The sequence below is a fragment of the Neolamprologus brichardi genome, chromosome 5 (assembly GCF_056152115.1).
Source record: "Neolamprologus brichardi isolate AB-2024 chromosome 5, ASM5615211v1, whole genome shotgun sequence".
In the NCBI taxonomy this organism is placed as follows: Eukaryota; Metazoa; Chordata; class Actinopteri; order Cichliformes; family Cichlidae; genus Neolamprologus; species Neolamprologus brichardi.
In genome coordinates this window covers 18818973-18831585 of record NC_142108.1, presented here as the reverse complement: position 1 = coordinate 18831585, position 12613 = coordinate 18818973, and the positions used below count along the sequence as shown (strand labels likewise).

Genomic DNA, 12613 nt, shown 5'->3' with positions numbered 1-12613 from the left:
ATCGCGGAACTGCCGCCAATAAATCCTAAAAATATGGAACAAGACAATTGATAAACGATTAAAGTCTTAAAATAAAAGGTTTGTAGGTATACTGGCTCAGCCTGCCCTCCTCTAGCTTATGATGTGCCACTTTAGGCTGAAATAAAAAGTTTATGGTGAATAAAACTTATATATCCCAAAATAGTTTTCACACTGACCAAGCAGTTGATTTTTGTGAGTTGTTTTGTTAAAGAATCTGTTATTAGTTAGTTTCTCAGATGATCTCTTTAGTTTTTGAAAATCACAAATCCTGAAAATGGACTATCCTTAGCTACATCTTTTTGTATATATGTATATATTTTGTATATATTTTGTGTGTGTGTGTGTGCGTATATACAGTCCACGATAAACAACAAATAAACAACACAGATTTTAAAAAGTGCCACAGGCACCTGGTAAGGGCCTTACACTATGAGATGGTGTCATAACAGTAACAACAACAACAAAGAAAAAAGGAGATCAGATAATAACAAAATTGTTAACTTAATTAAAAATAAGAATTTATACAACTCTCCTGTCACGTTTACATAAAATATTACATAAAAACTGTGCATTACACCTTTAACCCTTACATACTGTTCAGATCAAATTTGGATAGCAGTAAAAATAAAAATTTGAAATGAAAGTGACACAAACAATAAACCACAAAAATATTGAAATACTGTCTGTGTTCCCATCACAATTGCCCGAATTCCCACAGAGACAGACTGTCGAGTCTTTGAAACAGTGAAATAGGACGCATTTAAGGAGCAGAGTTTAGAGGACACAAGATCTGCACAGTCAGCTGGAATGCAATGAAACAATCTAAACCTAAACTAATTAAAACACATTTATTCTAAAATAAATGAGATTAAACTAGTTCTAAGCTAAGAGATTGAAAGAGGGCTCATATTGTAATGCACTTACATTTCTAAAGGTCTGTTCTAGTTTTACTAGCTGCTCAGTAAGTGCTTTATTTATTTAAAAAAAAAAACAGAAAGAAAGAAAAGAAATTAAAAACAAAAACGTGTTCACAAAAGCAGACTTTTCCCTTAAACTATAAAAACATAACTTTTGCCTAAAATTAAAAATAACAATAAAAATGTTCCAATTGTCATATTTCTAACCCACTTGTTTTTGGTTTGGATTATTATTAATATTCATCTTAATCTCAGATTTAAACACAAATGACATGTACAAGACACATATATGAAGAACTTTGTAGCACATATAAGCAAAAAAAACATATCTTTTGTATATATATATATATATATATATATGTTGAATTTCAAATAAACGTATTTTTCTCCTCCCCGAAAAGCTTGTATTTAAATCTTTTTCAAAACTTACCAGAAATTAGATGTAAAAACGCGCACCAACATCCAAAGAAAATGAGCTTTCAATGATGCTGTTGCTTGTCAAACTAGTCGCACACAAAGTTCAATTCAATATTTTGTCTTTGCTCGTCGACTGTATCTGCTGATTCAGTGGGACAGTCCAGTGCAAAAAGATCCCCTTTTTGAGAGAAATTCCCCTTGTCCTCTCCGTTGATGCTCGGGTTTTATAAAGTTTGACACTTCAAGCAGGAGGGAAAAATAATTGACGCACTGCTGACTCAAAAGCAGACTACCATTTCTTTGTTTAATACCGCAAATGGCCGCTAGGGGAGCTGGAGGCGTTGTGCTGTATTTATAAAAACCAAAGAGTTGGCCTTCAGGAAGTGCACAAGTTGTTTGGAGGTATCCGAATACCAAAGTGGGGTGCTTTGAAGTTTTGTCTGTGAGTCTGAGACGGCGTTTACGTTTTATATAAGGTATTACCGCAGTTGCAAGTAACCTACAGAGAGCATGTAGCGCTATGTCGTGTCGCCTTTCTTATTACTGAACATTACGTAACCAAAGAAAGTGTCCACCTTCTACTTTGACAGCGTGTTTACTGTCGCGTGTCATTTAACCGCAAACAGGCGTGTATCACGTCAGTGTTGTGCTGTGAAGTTCACCCATACGTAATGATGATGCGAGAATATGCATTAATGTAAACTTAGCCTGTTATTCGACCTATAAACGGATCAGTGAACAAAGCGAGGATTTTCAGGGAGGTGTGGTTTATTTCTTCATATTCTTCTTCTCATTAGTCAGCTGTAACATTTGGAAACCACAGGCTATGGGACAAACAGCTATAGATACAAACATAGGTAAGACATAATATCAGAAATACCACAATATAAAAACAGACTGTAAAAAGTGGACAGTTTAAGTTATTGCACCTATATGTTTAAACACTTTTGGCACTTTGCTAGAGAAACTAAGCAGAGTTCTTCGAGGGACAGAGGCCTATACAGTCAGGAGAAGTAGATGATTAGTGTTCGTTGAACCTGTATAAATGTTAAATGACGACAACATTTTAAGATCTAGCTCCCCTGGTGACCTTGAATTTGATAAGCAGAAGTGGGTGGATGGATGCCTGGGGGGGACTACGTAAATCCTCATAGATGCAGAATTTGTTGGATTAGTCCAAGTAAACTGTACCTAATAAAGTGTGAATTCAGTTTACTTTATGCTTATGTATTGCACGTTTTGTTTTGTTTTTTTATTTTATGTAAATGTACAACGATCATAGCCATCCAGCACACCATTAATTCTTGTTACCGTCAGGTAGACGTGTCAGGGGGATGGCTGCACGTACATTTACAGTGCTTAATAAATTCAGCAGATCATCACCCAGAGTAATGCCTATGCTACACTGGCCTAAATTTAAAGTATTGGCAATTACCACAATTATTTTTTATCTTTCTGTAATGATTAACCCACCAGTATGCACAAGCTCTTTAATCAAAATGATATTTATAATACTAAAATACAATTATTATTTTTATCCATGAATTTTCAAATGCGCTGTTTTACAAAAAAAGAGAAAAAAATAGTAAAGCACAGAATTAGCAGTCTTCATCAACTGTCATTTTCTAAATACTGAACGGGAAAATGTAGTTTTTGTGGTTAAATGTCACGCTTTGGGTGTAAAATTATCAGCATTATGTTAATATTGTTTTGGTCAGCTTTATTAAACTAGGCCCAGTGTGATTTATAACTGTACATCCATAAATTTGTGACCTGCAGAAACCAACAGCGAGGTAATCTGATACTGAAATGTCCCACTTTGAAAACAGACCTGTCACTGGAGACTGTTGAATCACATTAGGCATCACTTAAAGATGCCTCCTTCTTCTCTCTTGTCAGGTGATGGCTGAACCCAGAATATCATCTATTGATGGGAAGTTAGCAGAAGAATTTGCTGTTCCCTCCCATGTGGAGGAGGTCAAAGAGAAGATGGCTGCTTTTGCCAGCTTTCATGCAGAAGCAGGCCGAAAGGTGGTTCTCATCACTTCAGGAGGCACCAAGGTTCCCCTGGAGTCCCGCACTGTTCGCTTCCTTGATAACTTCAGCAGCGGCAGGCGAGGAGCCTCCTCTGCAGAGTATTTCATAGACTCTGGTTATGCAGTCATTTTCCTACACAGGCATCGCTCACTCTACCCCTACACACGGATGTTTTTAACCATCAACATGCTGGACGCTCTGGAGTTTCAAGGTGGAGGAGCGCCTGGTAATACTGGTGAAGTGGTGGTTAATCAGCAGGTGCTGCCGAACATTGCCAAAGTACTGAAGAGATACGAGGAGGTGAAAAAAAGCAGACTTCTTCTGCCTATCGAGTTCAGCACTCTGTCAGAGTATTTGCACCTACTCAAAGCAGCAGCGCAGGCTCTCAGCAAAATAGGTAACAGCAGTTTACAGGCCTGAGCTGTGGCTTTGTCTAACATACGTTCAAAACATCTTCACAAGTGTTTGTTCTGCCCTTAGGATCAAAGGCTATGTTTTACTTGGCTGCAGCAGTGTCTGATTTCTACATCCCAGCATCTGAAATGCCTGAACACAAAATCCAGTCTTCCAACGGACCTCTTCAGGTGAGGGTGGGGGGAAATGGTGTTATTGGTCTGCTTTTTATTCACCACTTCAGTTCGGAGGTGTGTAAAAGGAAGCATGAGATGTGAGTACGAAGGTGGTTCACTTCTTACGGGGGAATATTGCCATGGTAACATATGCTGCTAACCTAATGATAATTAGAGAGTCACCGTTCCTGGAAGATCCCCAGACCTCTGTGCCCAGATACCACAGTGTCTTTGTGTCTGATGAGCATCAGTAAGAAATACAGATTCTTGGATGAAGCTTTATTTTTTTCCTGTTGGTTGCAAATAATTTTACTTTTATTGTTATATAAGCATCAATATATGGTCCTAAAACAGAGCACTAATTTGTACTTACAGCTAGGGAATAAACTCCAGGCATAACTGTGAACCCTTAAGCTTGCGGTCCCCAACCCCTGGGGCACGGTCTGTGAGTCGTTTGGTACCGGGCCCCGAGAGTCGAAGCTTGGGTGTGAAATTTGTAGTTTCCCTGGGGTTTTTTTCCCCCCATGTTGTAGTCGTGTGTCTTATTTTGAAAGAAATATTTATACATTACCATAGCGACCAGAGTGCATTAAGGGGCAGAGAGGAAGATATTACTCTTAATGTTGTTGGAGCATTTCAGGAGGACGCTGCTAATAAAGTTCCACAGTTACACAGTTAATTTGCGTTTATTATATTTAGAAAATACCAGTTTTTGTCTTGGTCATATAATTTTATTTTGTTGTATTTATCCGCGGCACCTTAAAGGCCGGTCTGTAAAAACATGGTCTGACATTAAACTGGTCCGTGGAGCAAAACAGGTTGGGAACTGCTGCATTAAAAAGCTGCACATACTTTCAATTCAGCAGTTACTGTTGCTCCTCTCAGTTGCTGAATTACATCCTCCTGTGTGTATGCCTCTTTAGTCTTGCCAGTAATTACAATATTTCTTCTGCCCTTCAGCTGAGCATGAAAATGGTCCCCAAGATATTGTCCCCACTGGTGAAAGAATGGGCACCTCAGGCATTTGTCATATCCTTCAAACTCGAGACGGATGCGTCGATCCTGCTGGACAAGGCTCGACGAGCTCTGGATACCTACAGGCACCAAGCAGTGGTGGCCAACGTACTGGACTCTAGGCGGGGTTATGTGGTGGTTGTGACCCCTGAGACTCAGGCTGAGCTAATCCTCACTGAGGAGGATGTGAAGAATGAGGTGGAGATAGAAGAGAGGATAGTCAGCAACTTGACGTCGGCGCATGACAACTTCATAACTCAACAAGTGGCTTGATAGAACGTATCTGCATGTCTGAGCAGCTTTAAGTTGTGTCTGTATTCTTACGTGATTCACATTGGGCTGCAATTCATACCTGCCTGTTCTGCTGGCAAGTTACTGTATATTCAGTATGCTCTACTGTTGCAAAACTTTAGCGACAACTGTAAGTCACATCTTCCTTGTTTGTTGTGTATGTTCTAAGAATGAACCTTGAAGCATTAAACACAGTCTCTGTAGAGGGACAATATCCAGGTTTTAAAATGTTTATTCACACTTTCTAGTAATCAGAAAAGCAGTTTCAAGTTTTAAAATAATGAAAATATTTTCTTTCCTGCAAGGTTCTCCAATAATAAACATTTAAAATCACAGTCCACTAGTACTGGTTCAATCTCATTGCCACACTTGGCAGCATATTCTGGACTCTGTTACTTGAGTTTGACACTCTTCTTGACACCAGCACGAATACCAGACAGCTCTCCGCTGTATCTCGTCTCTTCGTGACGAACCTCTCGGACCTGGCGAAACAATAAGCAGCAATTTTAAAACGCATCGCAGAAATGTGTGTCACAATCCAGCACATCCTCTTTAAGAGTCTTCAGACAATCCCTGAAATCCTTGCTCAACGATGTAATAAAACATGTTGAATACAGACCTGTCCCTTTCTGCGGATTTTAGCCCGTCTGAACTTCTCTCTGTGCTTGACTCTGGGATTACGGTCAATTTTCTTCCTTTTCGGCGTGAGCCCCTTGTTCTTGGCCATCTGTGGAATTGTTAGACAAACATAATTAATACAATTCAGAAATCAGTGTCACACACTGGATCTAGAAAACTTGGAGGAGAATCCAGAGATGTAAACAAGCAGTGCTGTGGAGAACACTTTAAAGCTTGCACTTACGTACTTTTAAAGGATAATTAAGCTGAATTTTGCAAACACGCTCTCTGAAGCTGTAGCAAAACAACTCGATATGCACACTACAATCCATTTTCTTGAATTAGAGCTAGATAAAATCTTTAGTGTACTACTGCAAGTGCCCAGCAGATGGCACTCAATCACGTTTATTAACACCAGTACTTCCAAAAGTGTAGTTTCGACTCCATTCTCCAACAACAGTAAAGGCAAATAAATGACTACTTCAAGAAGTTAAGTTGTTCATTTTTAACATTTTCAGTTATTTAATTGGGTCAAAATTATTAATCTGTTATCCAACTACAATTCCTTGTATATTTATCAATTACATATACAATATAGACATAATTTCTTTAAACTTTTTTTTTTTAAATACCAAGAGGTCAAAATGAGTCAGCATACAAAGACATATGCTTGTGTAACACTAAAAACAAATGTATCCATAGTTATAAAATGTAATGCTTGAATAATTATTAAACAAGCTGTGGCATATGCTACAGTTATCAGTGGGCTCCATCCATTCAATTTCTGCTGTAAGTACTCATGTTTCGTCCAAATACATGACTGTGTATCACTCAGTACCTGGTAAGTGATTCCTCTCTTTGCATTTGGATCCAATTCTTCCTCTTCTTCATTCCCCTCCATCCTGTAACACAAAGATTTTCTTAATGTTTTACTCTCCTGGTTGATTTTTACCTTATATCAATTTGATTCAGTACTACCAAAACATCCAATATGGCTCTTTTGGTGATAATACTCTACCAGAGGCACAGTGTCATTTTGGCAACTTAACACCAGTCTGTCCTGTAACTGCTCTCTACATGTTTAGAGCCAAGCCACACAGCTCCCCAATAATACTGGTGTTTAAATAGAACTGAACCACTCACAGGGATGTAAGACTTTAGAGTGAGCAGAGCAGTTGGCAGTGTTTCCGGCTTCTGAAAAATTTCAGTGTATTTCCCAATACTATAGTATATCAAATGTGCTACATCGTGACATCTATTGCAACATGCAGGTCAGCACGGATTCCTGTTATTCTGACCCCAAATCCTCTGCATATCAAAGACACATCCCATGAGTACACTTCCTGTACTTTTACTGCAAGTTAAAAAGTGCATACTTACATTTCATCTTCTGGATTATTGCCCTTCCTCTTTAATTTTAACCGTTCCTCTGCCTCTTTGTAGAAGCGTAGAGCTTCTTCCTCATCCAGGTCAGAGTCTGACTCCTCCTCAGCCTCAGCTTCTCCAGACTCCTGTATCCAGTGGGTGCGTGCACACATACACACACATTAGCAATCAATATAAAAGTTAAACGTCGGCACTAGGGGTCATCTGAGGATGCTCTTCATGTATATCAATGTTGTCGAAGAGTGTCCTCACCCCTGGTGCAGACGTAATATAGTAGTATATTAATGTTGTTCTCTTACCTTTTCCTTCCTGTTTGAAACTTTAGACTTCTTGCCTTCTGCTTGCTTGCTTCCTGCCTTACTTTTCTCTCCACCAGCTAGTAGCTGGCGAAACTCTGGAGCAAGCCGAGCATCTACTGCGCCTAGTTCATTGATGAGCTGCAGGCAGGCATCAGAGACTCAGTAAGACATTTTGCATTTTGTGGATTTTTGTGATCAGCTTTGTAGGATGTGTGTCATAATAATCATGTGTCTCATGGTGCTGGTTTGGAGTGTTAATACAGTGAAATCACAAATAAAAGATGCCGACCAAAGTAACAAACACACAGTAAAAGATTTTGGTTTTTAGTTGCAACAAACAGCTACTATTTCAACCCCTGTGAACCTGACCTGCTGAGCCTGAAGTATCTCTCTGATGCTGTTTATTTAATTCAGATCAAAGTGCATTTAAGCGTGGATTACCTGCACATAATTACAAGAAGAGAGCTCCACTGATGATTCCCAACACTTAGACTGACTGAACTGAGTTTAGCATTTCAAAGTTAGTTAATTCAAAGTTCAGGGTTTGTTCTGAGCTTGCTAAACCTGCCTTTTGGGTTAAGCCCTAGGGCTCATAATCACACATCACAAATCCTGCGACAATCCTCTTGGACTCATAACAGGGCCTACAAATGTTGAAAGTTGTGCTTTCGCGTGCTTTTTTTTTTTTTTTTTTTTTTTTTTTTTTTTTTAAGTACCAAATCTAGGAGAAACTGCTCACCTTTTTTGAGATTGGTCTAAACATCAGTGTGTGGACTTACATTTCTGTAGGTGAGCAGTCTTTCAATCACAGGGTGGTTGTGAGCAGGTATCCGCTTTGCTTTCAGCACCAAGTAGAAGCTGATGTTTGTGCAGTAACTGTGGCAGGAGAGAAACATCATTCAGTGAGACAGCGTGACAGTTTGTCGTGTGAGTCTACAATCCAATCACAACTTACTTGAGATAAAGTTGCTGCTTTGTCTTCAGGTAATTGGCACCCTTTAGGTAAAAAAACAAAACGAACAAAGAATAGGATGAAAGATGTTCAGATTCAGATCGTTGATTTTCATGATATTGATGACATGTTCCTGTATACTCAAACACGTCTACACCAACTGCTTTGCATATACACAAGCAAAAAGTTGGTGGTTTGATTCCAGCCAGAGATATATGTGGATTTGCATGTGGACGCGGTGTAACAATCTGAGCAGCTGAAAGTAGCTTACTTACGAATAAGGCTGTAAGCAGTACACCACAAGTATGAGTATCTTCTCCTTTCATCATGATTAAAAGGTGGGAAACACAGAGGAACTTACAATACAATCACAATTTGTTTCCCTAGATAATGGTGCAGATACAAGACAGACACAGGCGTTGTCCATCATTATTCATTAAATTCTGGCCACCTGATAAAGAAAGCCCAATGATAGTATAATTAAGCTCAGTTTTGGTCTCTACTGGTCCCTTGAACGACTGCATGCTTCATTCTTACAGTTTGTCTGCTTTCTGGGGCAGAGAGAGTAATGTACGCAGCTTTTTGTGTGTTTTATCACAGGAAACGCCTGCGTGTAGTGGCTGAAAGCAACATCATGAGAAAAATGTGGCCAAGTGTGCTCACCTTTCCTGCAGGGATCTTTCCCTCCTTAACCATTTGCATGAGAGGCTGAAGCTCATTCTTGAGCTCGTTAAGCTGTACAAAGAAACAGGAATAAGTCACATCTATTGCACGTCACTTGAAAATGTAAAGGCTCTTTAAGTCTGAAGTCGTGTCCTTCCTATTTGTCTCTTACCTTTGCCTTGAAGTCCTGAATAAGCTCAAGCAGCTCTGGTGACTCTTTCTTCAAAAGCTTCATTTTTTCCTTCTGAGACATCTGCTTCAGGTCTTTCACAATCCTCTCTTCTTTTTCCACAGGCTTGCTTTCATCCTTCTCCACAGCAAATTCCTTCATTTAGGCAAAGACATACAATTAGAATTAGACGTTTCTGTCAGCATGTCATTAGGCCTACGAGAGAGTGTTAAATACCTGAAAAAAGTTCAAATCATAATCCTCCTCGCTCAGATTTGCAGCTAAACGTTTTTGGATGTTTTTAGCCTCTTCTTCTTCTTCTTGTTCCTCAGCCTCCAACTCTTCTTGTGATTTCCCTTCTGTAATAACAGTGATCGAAATGTTGCATAATAAAAGATGATGCAATCATCACACAATGCAATAATACGGCTTGAGATAAAAGGTTCTTACTTGAGGTCACATAATCTGAATCGTAGAACATTTTTTTCTTTCTGCCCCAGGCCATTTCATTAGGGAGCTCTGCAGCAGACAATGCAAACACAGTGAGACAGGCTCAAAATTAAAAGCATACACACACACACAAAAAAAAAAAAAAAAGTCAATTTACCATCCTCATTTCTCCCTTCTAAATCACTCTCCATATCTGTCCCCTCTTCCTCATTTTCTTCTTCCTCCCCTTCATCATCTTCCGACTCAGAAAGGTCCAGGGGCATCACCTCCTCCTGTGAAATTTCGATAATCTCAGGTTTCTTCTCAGCTGTTCCTCTACGTTTTTCACCTGCAGTTACTTTTAAACAAACACGTACGACATTACCTCATCGTCCACTTCCTCCCGGTCGCTCTCCATTTGAACACCTCGGGCGAGAAGTTTCTGCGGCAAAGACACCGGAGCACGAAGAAAGGTTACAGAACACAACTCTTGCACTGCACACCTACCGTAGAACAAATAAAGAACTTACTGCAATCTTCTCATCATGAAACTCATCAATCTTGTCTTTTGTGTATGTTGAGGATTTCTGAAAGAGAAAAGAGAACACACCATTTAGAATGAAAACAGTTGTATCAAAGTCACCATATGAGATCACGCTGGTTTTTATTTAGTTCACAGGTCATCAAGGTTTGACTTAACGTAGATATTACCGCTTTGTTGGTTACAGAAAGCAACAGGTCAATCATACAATCAGGCAAGATTTCAGATCTTGTTTTTATTATTTGACAGCTATAATTTGACCTCTCTTCTTTTCAAAATAATACTTTGTCCCCCTTAAAGTCACACCAACTACCCTCTAGTTTAGAAATCAGAGGACAATACCGACTTTTTTAAAGTGAGCAAAGGGCCACAAATTGAGTAACTGTAACATAATGTAACATAATGTGAAATCATGTTAAACTCCAAAGAAATCATTAAAACCCCCACATCCATGCCCAAGATGCATGTAAACTTCTGACCACAGCTGTATAAAACACTGCGTGTCTTACCTTATCAGGGACAGGCATGTCGTTGTAGGCTTCAGGGTCGTCTTCATCATAGACCTCATCCTTGTTTGGCCTCTGTGCGTGTTTTCCCCTGAACAGCAAAAGACAAATAACAAATAAAAACGCAAACTTCTGGTTAAATACCAGATTTATTTTTCCCGGATCACTCTACACTTCACTAGCGCCAGCTCCCATCACAGCAGTGGAGTATAAATCATGCACCCGTATGTTTGTAAATTAAGACTAACAACTTCTTGTTGTTTCTACAACACCACACGCCAATTGTGACCACACGAAACCCCAGAAAAACAGAGCAGAGACGCTACAAAGACAAGCTAACACGTAGATACATCTTAGCCAAACTTACCGTTTTGCTCGAACCATGATGAACCAGCTTCACACACAGCGGACAATAAACCACGTCTGTATGCGTATAAATTCAGATTAAAACTGAATATATCCACTTCAGTTAACTGCACACATCTGTTTTACTCACTGGATACCATGTGCCACAAGAAACGTCCCCTTCCTCTTCAGCTCAAACGGCAATCAGAGAGGAAACTTACCGCCCCCTGCTGTCCTGGAGGATTTCTACAAACTGTGCGGAGAGCTATCTGACCATTCATCTCTATATGTGTGTATTTATTCTTTGAAAAATTGGTCCCCAACATCGCATAATAAAATAATTTTAGCTGTTTTACAACTTTTTTTTTAAAAACTTTACAAGCTTTATGAATTAAGATTAAGTAACCGAGCATGTATTTTTATACTTACAGCCACTTTCTGTTAATCTTACAGTAATGGGTGTCAAGAAAAATGAAATGATATGATTTATATGCGGCTTATTTGTTCTCAGAAAATTAAAATATACTTTCAAGAACACAATATCAACTTTTCTTGTGTCCTCTAACATAACTGTGGAAACACAATGAGCCTGTTTTATATGTATTTTCAACCACTGTGCCATTGTTTTCTACTCTCTCTTATTTACCATTAAAGTTAATTTAGAGGCTTGGTAGACTCTTATAATGACAAATGTTGACAATATTGAAGTATCTGCTGCACGTCTTAATTTTAAGGTGCCAAACTCTTGAATTGTACAATAGGCTCTCCTGCACTACCTGCATAAATTCATAATACTCAGTATAGAAAGTCACATATATTTTAAGTTTTTAAGTACAGTACAGCTGAATGAGTGGAATATATATATACATATATATCCAGAAGTCCTACCAGTGGCTGGACAAAGCTGGACTGAAAGACGGCACAGAGGCATGGCAGCACAGGAACAAGCCCTGAGCACAAGCTCCATAGAGGTCTACGAGGTCTACCACCGTAGATAGATAGATAGGCAGGCACACACACACACACACACACACACACACACACACACACACACACACACACACACACACACACACACACACACACACACACACACACACACACACACACAAAATAAATCTTCACCTAACAGAACTGAGATACACTCCAGCTTACATGGGACACTAATTTGGGTAAGAGGGGAAAAACGGATGGATAGATGTGCATCTTTATTTTCTCTCCTTGCTAGAATAACTGAAAGATCTGAAAATGTACTTTACAACAGTAGAGGTAGAAGTCGAAGGCCAGTATAAGCAGTATGACAGTTAAACTGGATATTTTTTGGTAACATCATTTGTAGATGAGGAGTCCCAGATTACACAAAACGGGTTTAGTCTGCCAAGTTGGCATTGTTAAAATATGAAAAGTGATAAAACAGAATTTAATTTCACATTGTAACT

The 12613-nt window shown here is 39.1% G+C and overlaps 2 protein-coding genes across 4 annotated transcripts; one reads left to right on the top strand and one right to left on the bottom strand.

Moving 5' to 3' along the window:
• The first annotated feature begins 1729 nt into the window (after positions 1-1729).
• Positions 1730-5601, top strand: ppcs (phosphopantothenoylcysteine synthetase). 3 transcript variants are annotated; one of them, XM_006783210.3, is made up of 4 exons: positions 1730-1831; positions 3255-3789; positions 3873-3976; positions 4922-5601. In XM_006783210.3, the coding sequence occupies exons 2-4, from the start codon at positions 3258-3260 to the stop codon at positions 5246-5248; spliced, it is 963 nt and encodes a 320-aa protein (XP_006783273.2). In that variant the 5' UTR covers positions 1730-1831; positions 3255-3257; the 3' UTR covers positions 5249-5601. The 3 variants fall into 3 exon arrangements, with proteins under 3 accessions (XP_006783273.2, XP_006783274.2, XP_035760494.2); XM_006783211.3 differs by having other exon boundaries at positions 1733-1797; XM_035904601.2 differs by lacking the exon at positions 1730-1831 and adding an exon at positions 1949-2212.
• utp3 (UTP3 small subunit processome component) lies at positions 5483-11361 on the bottom strand. The gene is made up of 16 exons (XM_006783209.3): positions 11197-11361; positions 10833-10920; positions 10313-10369; positions 10168-10224; positions 9961-10075; positions 9804-9872; positions 9591-9712; positions 9357-9509; positions 9185-9256; positions 8525-8565; positions 8349-8445; positions 7570-7707; positions 7265-7395; positions 6723-6786; positions 5886-5993; positions 5483-5748 (listed from the first exon to the last, which is right to left on the bottom strand). Exons 1-16 carry the CDS (start codon positions 11211-11213, stop codon positions 5659-5661), a joined length of 1419 nt encoding a protein of 472 aa, XP_006783272.1. The 5' UTR covers positions 11214-11361; the 3' UTR covers positions 5483-5658.
• Between the last annotated feature and the right edge of the window lie 1252 nt (positions 11362-12613).